Source organism: Dama dama, chromosome 17 (assembly GCF_033118175.1).
Source record: "Dama dama isolate Ldn47 chromosome 17, ASM3311817v1, whole genome shotgun sequence".
Lineage (NCBI taxonomy): Eukaryota > Metazoa > Chordata > Mammalia > Artiodactyla > Cervidae > Dama > Dama dama.
In genome coordinates this window covers 14,244,997-14,264,851 of record NC_083697.1, presented here as the reverse complement: position 1 = coordinate 14,264,851, position 19,855 = coordinate 14,244,997, and the positions used below count along the sequence as shown (strand labels likewise).

General features: G+C 43.4%; 1 protein-coding gene and 1 long non-coding RNA gene across 4 annotated transcripts in view; one reads left to right on the top strand and one right to left on the bottom strand.

The window, feature by feature from the left end:
• Positions 1–690: 690 nt before the first annotated feature.
• The window catches only part of SEC24D (SEC24 homolog D, COPII coat complex component), a 114,400-nt gene continuing 95,235 nt past the window's right edge, over positions 691–19,855 (bottom strand). For all 3 annotated transcript variants that reach the window (XM_061164135.1, XM_061164134.1, XM_061164133.1), the window contains exons 15-23: positions 18,988–19,158; positions 17,662–17,758; positions 17,382–17,527; positions 16,291–16,429; positions 15,420–15,538; positions 10,244–10,423; positions 8,198–8,389; positions 5,880–5,969; positions 691–1,520 (exon numbers count right to left, since the gene is read on the bottom strand). In XM_061164135.1, coding sequence (XP_061020118.1) covers positions 1,380–1,520; positions 5,880–5,969; positions 8,198–8,389; positions 10,244–10,423; positions 15,420–15,538; positions 16,291–16,429; positions 17,382–17,527; positions 17,662–17,758; positions 18,988–19,158 — 1,275 coding nt within the window. In that variant the 3' untranslated portion in view covers positions 691–1,379. The remainder of the gene's footprint in view (positions 1,521–5,879; positions 5,970–8,197; positions 8,390–10,243; positions 10,424–15,419; positions 15,539–16,290; positions 16,430–17,381; positions 17,528–17,661; positions 17,759–18,987; positions 19,159–19,855) is intronic.
• LOC133071617 (uncharacterized) lies at positions 9,417–14,537 on the top strand. Its single transcript, XR_009696474.1, has 3 exons — positions 9,417–9,845; positions 13,734–13,793; positions 13,961–14,537. It is a non-coding gene; the product is annotated as an uncharacterized LOC133071617 (long non-coding RNA).

Sequence of the window (19,855 nt, the reverse complement as noted above, 5' to 3'; positions counted from 1 at the left end):
GAGTCAACTCTTCGCATGAGGTGGCCAAAGGATTGGAGTTTCAGCTTCAGCATCAGTCCTTCCAATGACCACTCAGGACTGATCTCCTTTAGGATGGACTGGTTGGATCTCCCTGCAGTCCAAGGGACTCTCAAGAGTCTTCTACAATACCACAATTCAAAAGCATCAATTTTTTCGGCGCTCAGCTTTCTTCACAGTCCAACTCTCACATCCATACATGACCACTGGAAAAACCATAGCCTTGACCAGATGGACCTTTGTTGGCAAAGTAATGTCTCTGCTTTTTAATATGCTATGTAGGTTGGTCATACCTTCCTTCCAAGGAGTAAGGGTCTTTTAACTGAGCTCTTATTAATTACTCACGTCACTGACATCAGAGTTGAACAGGAGAGAGAAGGATACCTGTGTCACACCACTCAAAGCTACTCTCCTAGGCTTATGTATATTCATTAATAATGGTCCTGTTTTATTTATTTTGCTCACCAAGACACACTGGAGAACTTTTAAATTGCCTTTCTTGAGTACACTGTCTGACATTGCTTTATTTATTTACCTAATTCTTCCCAACTCACCCCCAAAACTTAGTTTTTTAGTGATCCATCCATCCAACTTTTTCCAAGACACTTTAACTACCACTCTCATTTCTTTTAAAACCTCAAAATACCTAAATAATGAATTCTACCTGGTAGGTAAGAGCATATGAAGTAATTTATTGATACTGGTTAAGATCCATTATATACAGGTAGAAACCATCAAAATTGTACAGGGAACCATGAAGAATATTGATAAAGACAGTTTTACAGACAAAACAACTGGAAAATAGTCTTAACATACACAACATGTAATTATGAAAAAAACGTAGAACACAAATTGTTCCACAAAATAGATTCCAAGGTTATTTAAAAGTCTGCTATGCAAACCTTAAGTTGAAAAATGTTCAATGGGGTTATACTGTTTTTAAAAAATTAAGAATAATGTAAAAATTAAGTTTTTTTTATCCCTTACTGTAAATGGGAGAGGAACTGAGACAACTTTTTACCCCAAATCTATACATTTTGAAAAATAATTTATATGTCTAGCACAAAGAAAGAAAATTGAGAATGTTTACAGTTTTGTAAACTATGCCTTTCATGAAATGCAAACTGCATAATTTTTTTAAAATTGTGCAATCAGAAATAGACTGTTCCCTTTAAGGTACAATTGTACCTCAATTGGCTTTATACCTGAGCACCAAAGCTGAAGTTCTAAAATGCCGTCTTGGAAAGCTATTCTGAAAATGAGCAAGAAATCAAAACTAGACTGTTACTATCCGGAGAATTAGGCACCAAGAAGGAGAGTGTCTCCTTAGAAATGCAGTATTAACAATAGAGCAGTTTCCGTTAATTAAGAAGCTGACAGATCTCCTTGTGAACACAACAAAGGAAATCCACGTAGGATGATCCTCCATAAAGTCCTTTGTCTTCTACCAGGAACTGTCGGAAAACCATTTCTGGCTGTTCTCGCTGCTTTACTATCGTCAGCTAGGAAGAAAACAACAAGGCAGCTGGTTATAAACATTTTCCAAATGTGGCTCAATTTTGTATGCTTTGGTTCCACCAGAATTACATGTCTTGTCTATGAGGCCTTGGAGGAGGATAGGAAGGGCCTGTTACCCAGAGTGGAGAGAGGCATTGAGCACAAAGCCACAAAAATCAAGACATGTAAGTGGCAACAATGAAACACAAGCAGAATGCCATGGAAATGGCTTCACAATGGCAGTGACTCGCTGAACTTTAGAGGACAGGGTAGGATTTCCTTAAGGATGTGGGAGTATGGTGTTAGGGAGCAATCTACTGGGGAACCGCATGTCAAATACACAGTCCTGGATGGCAGGTAAATTAGCACACACTTCTAGAAGTCAGTGGGAGGTAACAAGTTTGGGTTTTTGTAGGAAATGTGATTCAGTGAAGGTGATGAAGGTGCATAGCATTCATTAAGGGGATGAGGGAAACGAGACAGGAAGCAGCTGGAAGCATCTAAGGCGGGAGACAGTCAAGACCTGAATGAGGCAGTGTAGCTGCAAAGGAGACAGATGAAAAAGATAATGTTCTTAAACTGAAATTAATCTTAAAATATTCAAAATAATTTTACACCGATTACATGTGGAAATGGTAATATTTTGTATAAGTTAATAAAACCTTATCAAAATTGTCATTTTTCATTTTAATTGTGGCTGCTACAAAGCTTAGGATTAATGTGCAGCTTGCATTATCAGACAGTGCTGCTCTAGAGGGAGAGACCTGTGGGGAGGAAGCCCAGAAAAAGACAGTTTGTCATGAACACTCTCAGCTCTTCTGTTGACCCACTTCCTCACTTCTGTTTCAAGAAGTTAAAGCAGACGATCAGAATGGTCAGAATTTGGTATCTACTGAGCTGTGTGTGTGGTTAATGGAGACAGATGTGCAGAACACTGTCCCCATCTACCACGTGTATAATTAAGGAGAGCCAGGGCATCTTCTCTCGCTTCCTTCTGCCTGGTGAGACAGTGCCTGCTGCTACCAGCTTCACACCAGCTGCGGCGAGGAAGGCACGCTCCATATCGGCTGGGCGCAGCTACCGTTTTGAGCCGGCGAGTCCCATGTGGATACGGACACACGTGACGTCTTGGCCGGTCCGTGCCAGGCCCTGGGAGCTGACACTGGAACAGCGGTGTGCAGTCATATCCCATCTGACGGGGGGAAAGAAACTAGCCCCTCTCGTGGGAACATGGCCACGGAGTTTAAAGTGTGCATCCTGGTGAGTCTGAAACCAAAGTAGTTTTCTCGAAAAGAGAAATTTACACAAGTAAATTGTCTTCTCCACCTTTTCCCAGGTGCCGCTAAGACTCTACAATCATTGTCTGCTATGGGAACACCAATGTGGGTCTGGCTTCAGACAGCTCAGGCTGAGACTGGGCAGAATAAAAACACCATGGAGGGAAGGATTTGAGGCCCTAATTTCCTTAGAATTTAATTGTTCTATGGAAATTAATGGAAGTTCATATTGCTCATCTGGGGGGTACTGCCATTCATGTATTTATTTTTTGGTTTAAATGTAGTGGTCACTGTAAAACCTCCTCTGATGTGTGCATCTGGCCATAATCTGAAGTAGGAAATAGAAGAGGGAATGAATTTCAACCTTGGAAGGAACTCATCTTTAAGGTAAAGGAATTAATATCCTGCTCTCGCATTTGAGTCTCTACAAAGCTAGATCATCCAGGACTTGGTGGAAAGTCTCTGCATTTAGAGAAGTGGTGGATACGGCGTCTTGATGCACTGGTAGTCTCATGGGTACACCACACACGTCAGAGGAGAAAGTATATTGGGAGGGACTGGGAATCTGTGTGTTATTCCCTCTGATTCCATAGGGAGGGACGCAGCTCTGGGGTGCAGGGGTGGGGAGGGGAGAGGACTGTAAAACGGTCACTGCTGGTCTGCACCCCAGGTTCCTGTGTGCCCTCTCTGTGGAAGGCCTGGTCAACCCAACTGGTCTAAATGGGATATTCTCTGGGCCATGTTACCGGTGCTTACAGAACTATTGTACTTCAAAATGCATTTTCATCTCTCACATTGCCTGTTTCCCAGGGCACAGATAAATGACGGCAGTGATCAGGAGTATGCTGAAGGAGGGGAGAGCGCCGTGGGTATAACTCTGGAGAACGCAGCTCGTCCTAAGGGGCAGATGAATGAAGAGAAGCCAAATGAAAAAGGTCAGTGAGAAAGAATCAGGAGAGTATGATGTCTTGAAAGCGGACAGAAGAGAAAAACTGAGGAAAGCAGTAGTACTCGGTCCTGCAAAGGGGTGGAGAATAAAATGTCTTTAGCAGTTTGGCAGTTCAGAGAAAACTGGAGATGGGAAGAAGGAAATTACAAGCAGTTACTGACATTTCAGGAGGCATGGTGGTGTAATGCCTGCTATATTTAGTGTTCAGTACAAACTTGGGGGATAAAAAGGGAAAGCAAGCAGCGTCTTGGAGAAGCAGCAGCTTCAAAGAAGGAAGATGTGAAAACAGCTTGTAAACTGGAAAGGAGCCAGTGGGGAGGGAGGATTCTAGGAAACACAAGAGGAAGAAGAGATACTTTGGAACCTGGAGAACCATGAGCAGGGCAGGACTAGAATTTCAGTAAAGCATTTGATTTAGGTAATCTGGGAATACACTGTGATAGAAATCTTTTTTTTTTTTTTTTGTTCTCCCGCAAATGTAAGACTGCCAACAGTGAGGTCTAAGAGGGCTGATTCTCTGAAAAACTAACTAGCATAATCGAGAAGGTAGCAATGCCTTCTGGTTTGATTTTGCTATCCTTGTCCGTTTTCTCCTCCTAGTCAGTCTGGACTCTTTCAAAGATACAAAGACTCTTTAAATGCGTTTTTCATTTCTTTTGTGTGATCCATTTTCAAAGGTTGGAGAAAAAGATGTAAAACCAAGTGCACTGGACTGAACAGCCAGGACAGGCCTGTGTCTGTCGTGACCTAGCTGTGCGCCCTGACCAGTTGAGTGCACGCCTCTTCACGTCTGCTAAGCAGCAGGGGCAGCTGAGAGGCTGTGGGGGACCAGGCATCTCCTGGATTCCTTCAGCTCTCACATTTCTGGATTTTAGATTTTCAAATTCTTTGAAACCCTGAAAATGTCAAGGATTTTTCACAGTTACATTTGCAAGTAGCACATAAAAAAAAATCATTCAAGCTAAAATTAGTAATAATATTATATAATTTCTTATATTTTATTTACATATCATATTTGGAGTCTACCCCAGATATTTTAATAAACAAAGCTGACATGACCTTGATAAGCAGGTCATGGAGCAGGTGAGAGAAAGCAGAGGAGAGGAGAGGGTTTTCTTTTTTCCTGGAAGAAGGGGTTGTTGAGCACAGGGGTGATGGCCACGTTTAGTCTGGCCCCTTCTCTACAATGTGGGGCCGGTTGTGGAGACGCAGCCACTTGGACACAGGTGGGTACCCTTGCTGTGCGTTCTGAACACTAGAGGTCAGTCTGCATGTCGGAAGACCCTAGGATCTCACCACATGTCTCCAGGGTGTTCAGAGTGTTATGTGAAGAACATGTTTAGTTTGAGCCTTCTCTGCCATCTCTAGGTCCTGCCCTAAAACTGAACCCAAGTAGTGATGTAAAAACAGTTCTGGAAAGGTTTTGTTTACCCAGATGTCCTAGAGATTATAAAGCTCTTTATTCAACTTTCCTAAGTTCTACTAAAGTTGACGTTTGCATGCATGCCTATCATGGTAAAGAACATTGATATAAACTGACATAATATTTATGTTTCAGGGGAACAAGAGCCCCACAATACCCTGGTTCTTGTAGAGGCCTGCCTGTAGCTGAGAGTTCTGCACCTCTGCAGGAAGTAGTATAGTAATAGACCACCGTCATCTGTACATTCCAGGCAACACTACTGTTGAGCTTGAAAAGGAAGACAGGGTTGAGTACTTGGCACTTAGCAACAGGCATAATTTTCCTGACTTAACAGACATTTTAAATTCTTTTACTCACACTCAAAAAAAGCTTGGAGAGACTAAGATAACATAATTTTTCAGAGATAATAAATCAAAAGCTGTAAAAGTCAAATGTAACAAATTATTTTATACTTCTATAATTTTAAGCATTGAAGGAAAAGTCATTTCAAAGACTTAATAATATCAATTGTTTCTAAGTTAATACTTAGTAAGATAACCCTTAGTTAATGCATGGTGATAGTTATTTTTGTATGTGTGTGGTTGACAGGTAGGTAGGTATACTCAGAGATTGTGAGTTTTCTATCAGAAGTCATGTTATAAAAATATAGGCCATGCATTTTAAAGTCTGTAAGGAAATCAGAACACTTGAAGAAAGAAGAAAATCTCATTCTTACCTTCATTGAATATGGCCGCTTTTGTTGGATAATACCCATTATCATTCTGAGTGTTTGTGAGTATGGATTTCCCACCTCAGGCAATAATGTCTAAATTTAAGGAAAATAAAATTTAAGTTTCAGTACATTTAGATAGAAGCAGAATGAGATTATTAGAATGTTAAAGTTAAAAAACATCCTTCTAAGCTGTTGGCTTAGTTCATTTACCTAAAAACAAAACATGTGAAATAAAAATGCATTAAAAATGATTCATACTTATCAGCATAATTTGACACAAACAGTATATGATTTTTGCAAAGAATGTCAACTCACCATGATTTTAACTCCTTTGCAAGATAGATACTTCAAGGCTGTGTTATGAGAGAAGGATGTAGTTCACTCCTTTAGTGGGTCAGCGGCAGGACCCTGAGGCATTACCCCACATGGAAAATGCCATCCAAATACCACTGTCCCAACATTCAAACAAACCACCAAACGCTAACTTCTCAGAGGGAATGTGGCCTTTTAGATTTCCCTGAAATCTGGGTGATGGTATATAAGAGAGAGCACCCACTGCATGTGGCCCCTGGGGACCATGAGAGGTCTGGACTTAGATTTCTCTCATTAAGACAGTAAATGTTAATGCGTACTTCTAAGCAAGGAGATACCAAGAGCTAAGACAACATCTGTGAGTTAGCCACTGGAAAAGTGAACGGGAACATTTTACCAAAAAGTCACACATCTCAGGAAAAGATCATAGCCAGTATTTTTCACAGGAGTTGTTAAAAAAAAAAAAGGCAAGAAATTCATTATTTATATTCACATTCCACACCCTCTATGTATTCTCTTGACATTTAAGACTATTTTTTTTATTTTCATTAAAAAAAAACATTAAGTATACTTTATGTCTCAAAGTGCCAACTACCTCTAAAAAGAAAGCAAGATTTGTTTTTTTGTCTTACTTTTTGAAGAAGGTTGAGAAGAAATATGGTGACATAAGCACAAAACTAGCAATCTGTTGCTTTGTGGTGGACAGACTTTGGCTACTTCATATGTATGTTCAAAAAATATGCATTAACAGTTATTTTATATGTGAAATTTAAATTTAATATGTGAAACTTATATTTCATATATGAAATAAGAAGAGGCTTCCTTAAATTTTATATAAACATTCTTCACACTCATAGTTCTTTGCCCACTGAATTTTAATTTTTAAGAAATTGCCTTTCTAATCATTCTTAATTTCAACCACATGCAAACATATTACTATTTCTAAATCTTCATCTTAAAACTAACCTCTTAATGGATACCTTTAACTTCTTTAAAAATATATTTTTATATTCATAATAGATATGCAGCTCTCTAAACTTATCTATTTAACCTGAAATTTTAATCTAAACTCCTCCTCCGGATGCTATGTGTCTACCTTCATACCAGAAATTAAAGCCTTAAGCCATCTATCAAAATGTGAGTGAGGACTCAGGGAACAAATTCTCTGCTGCATTCTGCATCTGAATTCATAAGGAATCCAGTCGAGCAGAGGAAGACAACCATCACAGCAATGGCGCTCACACGATGGTCTGCAAATAAGGTATGCAGTCAGTGTGATTCTCAAAGTATACTAGGAAAAGCAGCAATTAATAGTTTAAGAACATCATTTGTGTTCATTCCATATCAAATCTAAAATCTCTTCTGAAATAAATGAAACAGAAGCATGCATAATTTGTTTTCGTGGGGTGGTCCTATCTGTAGCTGAACATGTATGAGAGATTCTGCATCCTTGTGAATATGCAGTTCAGCACCAGGGATGAGCCCAGAGCCTGAGACCAAACTCACTTCCCACCTCTGCCACTCACTACTGAAAGAACCTGTCTCTACGCCTCACTGGAGCTGTCTAGAAAATGGAAATGGCAACCCACTCCAGTGCTCTTGCCTGGAGAATCCCAGGGACGGGGGAGCCTGGTGGGCTGCCGTCTCTGGGGTCGCACAGAGTCGGACACGACTGAAGCGACTTAGCAGCAGCAGCAGCAGTATCTGTCTCACCGATTTGTTACAAGAATTAAATGAAACAGTGTATTTAAAGTATTTGGAGCACAGTGATTAACAAATAGGAAATGGTCTGGTAGTGTTGGCAGTCTCTATTAAAATCATATAATTTGGCTGTTGGATAATACTTTATACAAACAACTTTATGCTAGCTAATTGTTATTCATTAAAACATGAAACTCTCTTATATAGAACTACAGTCCTTATTGTTTTCTCTACAATATATGGTTGCACATGAACAAAAAGCATTTAAGAATTTATTACTGCAAAACAAAGGAAAAAAATATACCTACCATATCTGTGTTGACATGTGCAAGAGATGGCACGTTAAAGATTCCTTGAATCAGTTCTGGTGGGCTACTTACTCCCAACCACAAGAACATGTTTAGACCGTTCGCCAAGAGGAATATCCCTTCTTCTGAAAGACGGGTCTCAGAGCAGCGAATAGCAGCAGGTAATGTTGTGCTCTTGACATCCAGGGTGTGCTGCGAGGCAGAGGCCAGAGTCAGACGCCCTCCTGCTCCCCCTCTCTCTTACCCGCTCCCCATCCTCCCTCGCAGTTCACATTCAACGCGTCCTTGCCCTGCGCCAGGCATCCTAGTCATCAGACAGCTATCCCCGCCTTGTATAGCTATACAGCCATTTTTTGGAGGAAAGAAAAGAGAGCAGATAAATCTAAGTGTCTAGAAACTTAGACGGTGCCAAGTGCTGTGAAGCAGGGCAGCGGGATAGAGCCCTCTGGTGGTACAGTTTTACACAGGGGAGGCCAGGAGGTTTGCTAAGAAGGTAACGTCTGAGCGGGGCGTGCGCATTCCAGATGGGGGGCCTCGGGGGCAGAGGGCCTGAGGCGCAGGGCTTTCTCGGGCGTTCAGGGCTCCGCGAGGAGCCCGGTGTGGCTGGAGCAGAGAGTGAGAGAGAAATACGCTGAGTCGGACAGAGAGCAGGGGGGCTTCTCCGGAAAGGGGAAATCCTCAAGTGTTCTGAGGGGCGGAGGGCCATGAACCGACAGTGACTTGAGCAGCGTTATTCTAACTTCCGTGCCAAAAAGTGACTGCAGGGCCACAGGAGCCAGCGAGCAGGCTCGTTAGGAGAGGCGGCTCTGCTGGAGGCGGGGTGGTGGCAGTGGGCGTGGAAGTCTGCGTGTTCTTGGAAGGAAGAGCTGCCACTGCTGACGGCTGCGATGTGGTGGGTGAGGAAGGAGACAGCCAAAGGGTGAGCGTGGGCCTTGGGTCCTGAGGACCCGGAAGGAGAGAGGAAGACTGCCGGAGAGGAGGCCCAGTGCGCTCGGGGCGGTGCCCAGCACAGCCCACGGGGACGGGCTCCAGGGGCGCCAGCGCCAAGCGCCGCGGAGCTCAGGGCGGTGCCGGCTGCAGACGGGAACTCGAGCGTCGGCGCAGACGGCGGCTGCCGGCCTGACGCAGGTCAGACCCCGCAGGGCTGTGTGCACAGACAGAAGCGTCCTGGGCCTGAGACCCGGGGGCCGCACGGGGAAAACGGTAAACCAGCAAAGCCGGCAGCGGGAGAGGCCGGGGAAGCAGAGAAACCGGGGGAAGAGGGCGCTCTAGAGGGAGCTGTCAGATGCCGTGCTCACAGCAGAGGACTGCGAGCGGCCCACTGGGTTTATTAACATGTTGACCACCGGGACCTCGGCAAGGCGATCTTAGTAAGACCGTCATGTCCGTGTCCCCGAGGGTCCTAGCTTCTCTGGCAGAGTCCAGTTTTATCTGAACATCAACTATTTGAACGTATGTTAACTCTTCCTAACTGCACTACTACTGAGAGCCTGGGCGTGAGCTTTAATCCAGGAGTCAGAAACCAGCCCTCGGCTGTCCCCTTTCTGATCCCGCAGTTATAACCTGCTTGCTAGGTCTCGGGGGGAAGGAGCCGAGGCAGAGAGCACGTCAAGGTTGTCTTCAGTAAAGAAGCAGAATGCATCACCAGGTAAACTCTGAGGGCATCTGCACAAGGCTCATCAGAGCCATTCCGATTCAATGTGGTGACTATCAGATAATTAATACACTGTCTAAAAACAAACACATGTGTGTTTATAAAAGTCCATACAGATACAGCAGTTGCCTTTAATGCCATAAAGTAGATTTCTTCAACTGAGGCTGGGCGTCCTGACCATTCAGTGCCTAATCCGTCAAAGAATCCTAACCCGTCTGGGAATGAGGGCAGAGACGCGGTCACCCGACAGCTCCGTGAGCTGGAGCGCCCCGCCCCGAGGCCGTCTCAGGTCTGCGCGGCACGTGACACCAAAGTTTCTGGTTTAGAACAAACTAGGACTCTCTCCCAGACGTCTCTAGGAAACGCGCCACCATAACGCGCTTCCTACTTACTATGGGCAGAAGCTGCGGGTAAAAGAAGAGTTGCGAGTCAGCCACGCCCATGGTCATGACCAGCTGCCTCTGGTAGGCCCGCTCGTCCGTGGAGATCTCGGGTCTGCCGAGCAGCACGCAGTTCTTCAACAGGCTGTTCATGTACACCGGCAGGACTTTCATGGAATCCGGTAAGATCAGCTGGAAGAGAGAGACACCAGGTTCAGATGCTTGCTCTTTACTGAGAATCAAGACCCACTGCACTTTACCTGTAAAAGAGAAACATCTGCTTTCTGAGGTTGCAGAGAGGACGAAATGGTAACCCACATACATCCCCTAGATCAGGGAAAGCAGCGCAGCTCACCGCGGGGCCTGTGGTCCGGGCTATGCGTCTTACCAGCTGTACGCCTCGCGAAAATTCCGTACCCTCTCTGTTCCTCCATTTTCTCTTCTAAAATAATAGCACCTCTACTTCATGATCCTGGGGTGGTTAGGATTAAATTATTTCTAATTTGTGGAGCACTTATAGTAAGGCCCATCACACAGTGTCATATACACGTTTATTAAATGAAATTTATAAATTATTTCCTAATCTGTATTACCAGCTTCTTTCTAGCTCTTGATTTCAAGAACAGCATTTCCAGCTACCCCTGAGATCGCTCTTCCTCTGTGCTCTTCCTGCAGCTTACACTCGCACAGTCACAGACTCGGACACCGGAGGAGGGCTGTGTCACAGGTTCTACCCAAGCATCAAGGCCTCTGCAGAGGAATGAGCATAGTCCACGTGCAAGATGTCTAATGTGCACTGGGGATGATATGCATATAGACAGATAAACCATAATAAGGAAAATTCAAATTATAATACTGTTCAATATATATAGAAATTAAAACAGGAAATGTATTGTGACTTTATTAGGTATGTCACTAAATGATAATAGGAAAAAATCAAACTCCTACAATTCCACAAACATGTTTTTCCTCTTATGTTTCCTGTTTTAGATACTAGAGCTACTAGATGAACCCTAATTTCATTTTTTCTTTACCTTCAATTAGAACACAAATTCTCTCCATCCCTTTATAATCTACCTTTATAACCTTTAAAATCCACCTGTACCTGCTTCCTCTCCATCCTCTCTTTGGCTCATGTGACCCTCTGACTTCATTCTAACTGCCTCCAAGTACATACCATAATATGATGCTCCAAATAGTAACACAATGAAGCAATTCTAGAAACATGAGTAAAAAAATTACAAATAATTTGCCTTTTTGTTTAACCTTACCAACACACAGTTTTACAAATATGTCTAAGAATCAAGAGAGATTGAGTGTCAGTTCTTCCATTTAACAGTAGGTCAATGAACAACAAAACATCCAAAAGAAAAGCATATACAGGAGATAGGTAACCTGCAAATATAAATATCTGGTCTATAAATTCATGATTTCTTTTTAGCTTTCTATTTTAATGATGAAAAAAATATACACTTAACAGAACACATGCTGAAAAGAAAATTTCCCTTACAGCTCTGTTATTAATAGGATTTATTCCTCAAATCTATTATTGCTTCCCATGATCTTCTAAGTAAGAAATATGTAAGACAGAACTTTCTAACTGATTAAGGAAAATATATTTTAGAACAATTCTACTTTGCAGTTTGTTTTTCCTCTCAACTTTTATCTCCTTTCAAAAAAACCAAAGACAGTTAGATAAATGCATGTTTCCTCATGTGAGGAAACGCTCTTAGAATTTCTTCTCTAGCATAAGCTTTTTTTTAATTGAGAAATAATGTTTAACATTATATTAGTTTCAGGTATATAACATAATAATTGATACTTGTATATACTGTGAAATGAAAACAATTCTAGTTAACATCATCACCATAAAAGTTACAGAATTTTCCTGTGATGAGAACTTTTTAATATTTACTCTTGGCAACTTTCACACATGCAATACAGCATCATTAACTAGAGCAGCTATGCTGTGCATCATATCTCCATTACTTGCTTATTTTATAACTGGAAGTTTGTACCTTTTGAGCCCCTTCACCCATTTTGCCCACCCTCCACACCTCCCTGCAGCCACCAATCTCTTTTCAGTATTTGAACTTGGTTTTTGTCTTTTAGATTCCCCATATAAGTGAGAGCATATGGTATTTATCTTTCTATGACTTATTTCACTTATTTAGAATAAAGTATTTTTATTTGACAGCATTTGGTACTGGAATGTGAGGAAAATTAGGATTAAAAAAAAAAAATTACAATCCAAGGACACAAACCATGGTCATTGGAGCCAAGTGGCTCCAGGGCTATTTCTGGGCTAATTACCAGTTAGGCATCTTACCTGTTATGGATTAAAAATGTTCTTAGATCCCCATAGAGAAGCATGTACGTACAGTTTTTAAATATTATCTTGCAATTCACTGGCTGTTTCTCATTAATCAGGTCATATTAAGACAGTTTAGAAATTTGTTGCCCTAAATACCACAAAGAGTTGGGCCTGGCCCGTGATGACACTTTCAGGACTAAAAAGTCTGATTAGAGGAGACTACGGAGGGCAGAAGGAATAGAACAGAGAATGAAAGTAAGAAGGAAATTTTGTGATGAAGAAAAATGAGTTAGAGTGAAAGAAAACAGATAGTCAATGTTTTTGAGGTAGGGAAGAAAATGTGGTAACAGAGCAGTACTTAAAACCTTTCCTTGCCTCCCTGATCCTCTCCATAAATAGTGAAATTACTCTTGAGAAGAAAAGGTGTGAGTGAGGAGGGAGTGCAAATTCACATGAGTCCAGTTTGCCTGAATTTGGAGAACTCTGTGCTTTGGGTTTTGAAGTAACTGGTGTGGTAATGGAAAAAAAAAAACACTGTTACTTTCCAGTTAAGGTGATGCGACTCACCTCCTGCAGTCAGTGTACTCCCATATGATGTCATGTATTTAAGTTTGGGACAGTGCGTTGTTATATTTAATGAAAAAGGGAGCTACATTGCTTATGTAAGCTTAAAAAATTGTTTTAATGTTGTTTTAAATTATATGTCTTAACTCAGCATCTATCCTATGATCTGCAGAATGGGTGCCTCCTTAAATTTTGCATCTTAAGCTCCTCTTTTACAACATCTTGTGCTGGCCCTGACAATTCAGTAAAAGCATATCTCCTGAGGTCCAGTACATATAATGCAAGTACACAGTCCTTAACAGTCTTGCTTGGATCAAGGAAACTTTGGGCTCTGTAGTATTGAATAAAACAGTGGAATTCCTTTACAGATTTCTCCATGGAAATTATTTCTTGCAAATGAACTATGGAAAGACCATCAAATTTGAAGTTACATTCTTTGAGAAGAACCTCAAGTCTAGCCATTCTGTTAAATAATGGTGTATTTTAATATATCATTGTTACTAACAGTATTATCATCTCTACATTTCCCCTACTCCCTGATGGAAAAAGGTATAGCTGAAATGTGCTAATGGAGAAAGAAAAATCTCCAAAAGAACAGGACTAATCTTTATCTACTTTTTTCAGAAACAGACTGGCATCAGAATGCTGTCACTCCAGAAATAAACTGTGCAAACAGATGATCTAGTAAGTAAAGGCAAAGCTTATAACTTTAAACCAGAAGGAACCGACCAGTTTTATTTCTTCCCTTAAGTAGGCAACAGATTTGTTTTTAACGTAAGGTTTTTTTGAATCCAGTTGTTTTAGCAAATTAACTTCCTTAGAGCTCACTAACTGTACCTGTTCTTCTTCAGCAAGTCCTCCTGACATGTGAGACACTCCAGACACAGAGCAATGTTTCCAGAGCTCCAAAACAGTGAGACTGGGGGGTACAGTGGTCCTGGCTGGACTGTACCCAGGAGCTCCTGGGGGGCTCTGTGTAGGATGCTCCAAAATGGGACTGACGCCGAGTTTACTGAAGAGGCAAATCCTCTGAATAACAAAGAGGGCTGACTCACACAGATCTAAGAGTTGCTTCTGTGATATCAGCAGGAGATGAAGAATGGATGGCTACTTTAATCCCTCTGGACAACAAAGGAATTTCTGTAAAAAGTCCAAACTAATAACGATCTTTTAATTTCCTGCATTACCCAGATTATGAATTTGGCCCCCAGATGTATCTCTACTATTGTTGTTGCTGAAGGGTTGCGTTAGGTGGAGTTTCAAGTGTCACTGTGAACACGAATTAACCAGAAAGTCTCCCACCTGTTGCCATCTTCTTTGATTCTGTGTTCAGATGTTCAATACAGCTATGAAAAATGGCATCTAGCTATGATGGGAAAGATTACGAAAAAGAGAACAGATACAAAAATAAATGTGGGCCTAAGCTTCTTCCTTTTTTTTTCTTTTGTTTTTATGAGTCAGATTTATTTAAAAGATCTTCTAAAATTTCAAGTTATTAGCCAACTTTTTTCAAAACTCTTCATACCTATTACTAACTTTTTATTTTTTGACTGTGCAGCATGGGGATCTTAGTTCCCCAGCCAGGGATCAAACCTGTGCCCCCTGCAGTGAAAGCAGGGAGTCCTAACCACTGGACTGCCAGGGAGTTCCCTATTATTAACTATTAAACACAAAGAACTTTAGAATTTGTAAATTGTGTTTATAAAATATAGATAAGTCATTTCTGCCATTAGCTCGTGTCAACTTTGATTGTTAATATATCCAAAAAGTATTTAAGCTTCCCCATTTCACAATGTAATATTCATCTTTATATGCAAAAGAAAGCCTGATTTATATTGACATTTCTTACATATAACATTCTTTCATTTTACATAATGTAGTGACTGTCAGCACAACATGCACACACATTTTGAGGTTCATGCATGTTGTAAGGCCACTAAGTTGTTTAATGTTGGCTGTAAAAATACCATGGGCTTCCCTGGTGGCTCAGCTGGTAAAGAATCCACCTGCAATGCAGGAGACCTGGGTTCGATCCCTGGGTTGGGAGCATCCCCTGGAAAAGGGAACGGCTACTCACTCCGGTATTTTTGCCTGGAGAATCCCATGAACAGAGGAGCTGGGTGAGCTACAGTCCATGGGGCTGCAGAGTCTGACATACCTGAGCACCTTTCACACATAAAACACCATGGTCCCCCCAGTGGCATCCTCAGTCTTCTTGGTTACAGTTCACTGGGCAGCATCTCAGTGCCCAGACGACAGAGGCAGCAGAGCGCGGCATGAGCAAGTCCCGGAAGACAGCAGGTGACTTACCTGGCTGGCTGCAGACGGACTAGCACAGTTCTTCCGGTAACAGGCCAACATGTGGGCAGTCTGGTTAACCAGAATTTCCCGAATGACCTTCAAGGGTTGGTGTAGAACTGCTTTAAAAGCTATTTGCACAAAACAATGAAAAGGGCGCAAAAAGTTTAGCTCAGAAATGGAGCCCTCCAAATAATAAAAGAATAAATTGCTATTATCTTCAGACCCCTCAGCTAGGAATAACAGCATTTTAAAATGTTAAAGTCATTGGATAAGGCTCTCCTCTTGACTAAGTATGGTTTAGCCAATGGAAAACAACAGCCTACCTATAACAAAATGCAGGAAATCAGTCCAGATTCTTCCTCAGAATATTAGAAATAGGACTCTACTCAGAGAAAAGCAAGACCAGTTCACCATCTCGGATGCTCTGAACTCCTACAGGCTGGACTGCTCTTCTAAAGCTCAGTGCAGAATTTCACCTGGGGTTTGGGGCAAGGAGGGGAGAAGGAGCCAGAAAACACCTCGGGCCCCTGCCATTTCCTAATTATCTCGGTAAGGGTAATCCAGTTCAGTCTCATGAGAGGGACCCTATTCTTCCATTATCTCCATGTGCCAGAGGGCACAGCACACCATCCTGAGTCTCAGGATCACCTTCCTCAATTTCAGCTCTGTCGCCCTGGGAAGGACTCAGTGTTCTGCTTATTTGTCTAGAGCTAGAAATGCTGACTCTTATTCTTCACCCTCTGCTTTTATAAATTCTGAATTTACCCACCAGAAGGCCACACAATCCCAAGACTTGTTAGCTACTAACTCGGTTTAACCCACAAGGCTGCCTGAACCACTAGGCAAGGTACTCTGCACCCCAGGATTGGCAAAGAGTTACCTGACTTGGCGAAAAAGTTGACGAGGGCATCTGTCTCGCAGCTCTTATAGAGATCCGCCAGCTGGGAGCTGCAGTTCAAGGCCAGGTTGTGAATCCGAAGTCGTCTCTGACCGCCGACGGTTGTGTAGAGCACGGCGCACTGCAGAGGCAACATTGCGGGCGCGTGTTTCCTGGTGAGCACGTCCACCCAAGCTAGCCTGCTCTTACTTACGTGCACAGAAGAGCGTGCACAGCTCCAAGGCCTCTGAACCCTCCAGCAGGCCTTTCCTGTTACTGCTAAAGACTAAACAACACAAGGGAGGAATGATGGCCAGCGATACGCATTTCATTTCGCTGGTTTAAGCTTAGGTTTTAATGGGGCTGTTCACATGCAAATACCTGTTTGCGATTCCACAGCTAGGCTACACTTCCTAGCTTTGATTTTATTGCCAGGGATTCAGGTCCAGAAATAATACCTTCACATTACTATAGTCCTACTCCAGGCTCACTTCACCCAGAAAGAAACAGCTAGCTCTGGTGACAGATTTTATACTAATGATAAATATATACATTTTGATAATGTGAACAAGTAACCATTTCCACATTTCTGTGATTTTAAAATACATATTAATTGCTAGAGTTCTTCCTCAATTTGATGTCAACCTCTCCCTTCTTTGAGGGTGATACTGTTGTCTGAAAACTGACCATTAGAATTTCTCCTGTTTTATGTCACAGTCTCCGTGGCTTCTAGTTAATCTTACTTGCTACAAAGCCATGTCCTGTGGACACTTGCTTCTGCCATGATGACCCTTCTCAGCACGGTGTCCGGCACATGGCAGGGGTGCCGCAAACCCGGGGGCTGGGGACCAATGCCTGTCATCTGACCTCAAGTCTGTGGGCTCTCATGCAAACACTCCATAGACATCATTACTTCCGAGAAACAGCACAGGAATCAGAGTGTGCAGAATAAGCCACAGAGCCCTCCAATCTAGTGCCTTCCACCTTTGGACTTCCTTCTGGAGAGACTGGCACAGCCGATGGTCCTGGGAGTCTCCCCAATGATCACTGTCAGTAACAAACTAAGCAAAAGCCAGGCGTCCGCTCTGAGTCACCTGAATCAAGGCCCCGGTGTCTTCACTGAGCTTGTCATCATGCTTGAACTCCACGGTCACGGCTTTGTCACAGTCGATGGCTGCCATCTCTACGTCGGTGGTGTTGTTCATATAAATGCCGCCAAAGAAGTCAGTGGCTCTGAAACCTGAGGAGGAGGAGGGAAAACGAAAATTTTGTTTCTCCTTATCTTACTGTCATTTTCTTTGTTGGCCTGTTGTTAGTTTCAAGAGGAAGCACTTATACATCAGAGACCAGAAAACCAGTATAAATGGAAAGTACCTGTGCTGGTACGAACCCGCATGATAGCATCAAATCCTATTTTCTTCTCAATATCATTTCTGAGGTCATTCAAAAACTGCTGGCTGTCCAAGTGCATCTAAAAAATAAAGGACAATCATGTCCACCAGGTGGCGGTAAAATACTGAAAACAATTCTATTAAAAAAAAAAAAATCTTGATTAAAACCTAGTTTATCCAGAAATCTTAGGGTTTAGAAAGCCCTTTCAATGTTATTTCATTTGTGATCTTTGATCTTATCAAATCCCTTAGCTAGTTTACAATATAAGTACGTAGCTATGCAATTAAAAATAATTGCATTCATCAAAATAAAGATGATGAACATTTGTCACATTTGTTGGGGGAACACTCGTTCCCACTCCATGTTTCCATGTGGGGGTACACACACCAGAGGCGCCTCCTCACCTTTCTCGGGTGAGGGCAGGTGACGTCTGAGTTTGGGACAAGGAGCCGGGTGGGCAGAGCTCAGCCTCTTATGCAGCCTCTGGGGTGGGGGGCAGCCTGCAGGAGGCACGCACAGCCTGGCCCTCAATATTGGAGCTTGCAAGGGCCAGGGGTCCAGGAGACGCTTCTATCTGCGCCCACCCTGTGTCTGGTGGTGTCTGTCTCTCGGAGGGGAAAAGAGTAGCAAGTCCCACAGACCTGGGTCCCTTCCAGTGCTGACATTCTGACCATCTCTTGACTCTCAGTTCAGGCTTGGAAGAGAGGGGGTACAATGAACTGACCCCTTCAAACCATAGCAATTTGAAACCAACACATGGTCACTTTAAAAAGCAAACTCAAATATACTGAATATAAGCTTTTATATAACATATAAACATTTTATAGAAAATATTATCTCCCTCCAACAGGGAAGCTTACACAGTGATATTCAAACCTGAGGCTGAATGAGCTCAATCTGTTGCCATATCTTAGGAAGCAGGAGAGCAATTTTTTTTCCTGTAATTTTTTAAAAAATTTCTCTTTGATTGCAGGATAATTGCTTTACGATACCGCACAACACCGTGAATCAGCCGTCAGTATGCTTACACCCCCTCGGTCCTGAGCCCCCACCCCGCCCCGCGTCTCCCCCTCCAGGCCATCAGAGCCCGGGCTGAGCGCGCTGGGCCACACAGCAGGCCCCGCCGGCCGCGTGTTTCACGCGCGCTCGTGTGTCTCTGCCAGTGGCCCTCCCCTGAAAGCAATTCTCAGCCACCGGCCCGTCCTCTGCCCTCGGCCCGAGAGTTCACGTTTGTCGGTTGCCCACGAGGGGGCGCAGCTTTGAGGTCCAAGCGGCAGGAGGCACCCGGGGAACACGGCGGGCATTTACCTGGAAGCCGTTGTATTTGTAGAGCGTGCCCCCCGTGAGCTGGGGCACGAGCCCCAGGGAGGCCACGTCCACGTACTGGCTGGGGAAGAGGAAGAGGGTCACGCAGCAGCCGTGAGCCACGCAGTCTTTGGCCAGAGAGTCGTAGACGTTGGTCTGAGGCTGGAAAAGGATCTGAAGGAAAGGGCGCACAGGGGGGAAATGAAGCCCGCAGAACGTTTCTGTTGCTAGCGTCCACTGCGTCCTCCGAGCTGAGGAAGCGGGCCGCGGTGTGCCCAGCGGGGCGGCTGTCAGCGCCCCGTGTGCCAGGCGTGTGCCAGGTCAAGTGCACGCACGTGCGTGGGTCATCGGACCCCGACTCCAGGGACGCTGACGCCGCTGCCCTCCCTGCACAGGCCGAGACAGGCGCCTGTCCGGGGTCGCGGGGCCCCGGCTGGATGCCCGTCTCACGGTTCACCCTGCGCCCTGACTGGGTCCCAGGGCAACAGCTCAGAGGGTTTCAGCAAAGCGTATTCTGAGCCCCGGGCACGCCAGGACTGCCGTCCGAGGGGGCTGTCCATCACACTCACCCTCTACCTGACCTTTCTGCATTTTCCCCCACTTCTCCCCTCCCCTTAACAGTCTTACCAAGCAGTGTCTTACATGAGTTATACATGAAAAAGCTTGAGATTTTATCTTAATGTAGATCAGATATCCCTTTCCCTAGGAATATACAGTTTCCTAAAGTATTTACAATTCACAATCTTCCTTACAATGTACAGTACCCCAGATTTATATATTTAACTTTGCCCCCTTTCCTACACAAATCACACATGCCCTGTCTCTTTATTCCCTTGTAAGAACTGACATATGGACATTTCAAAGGGCAGCT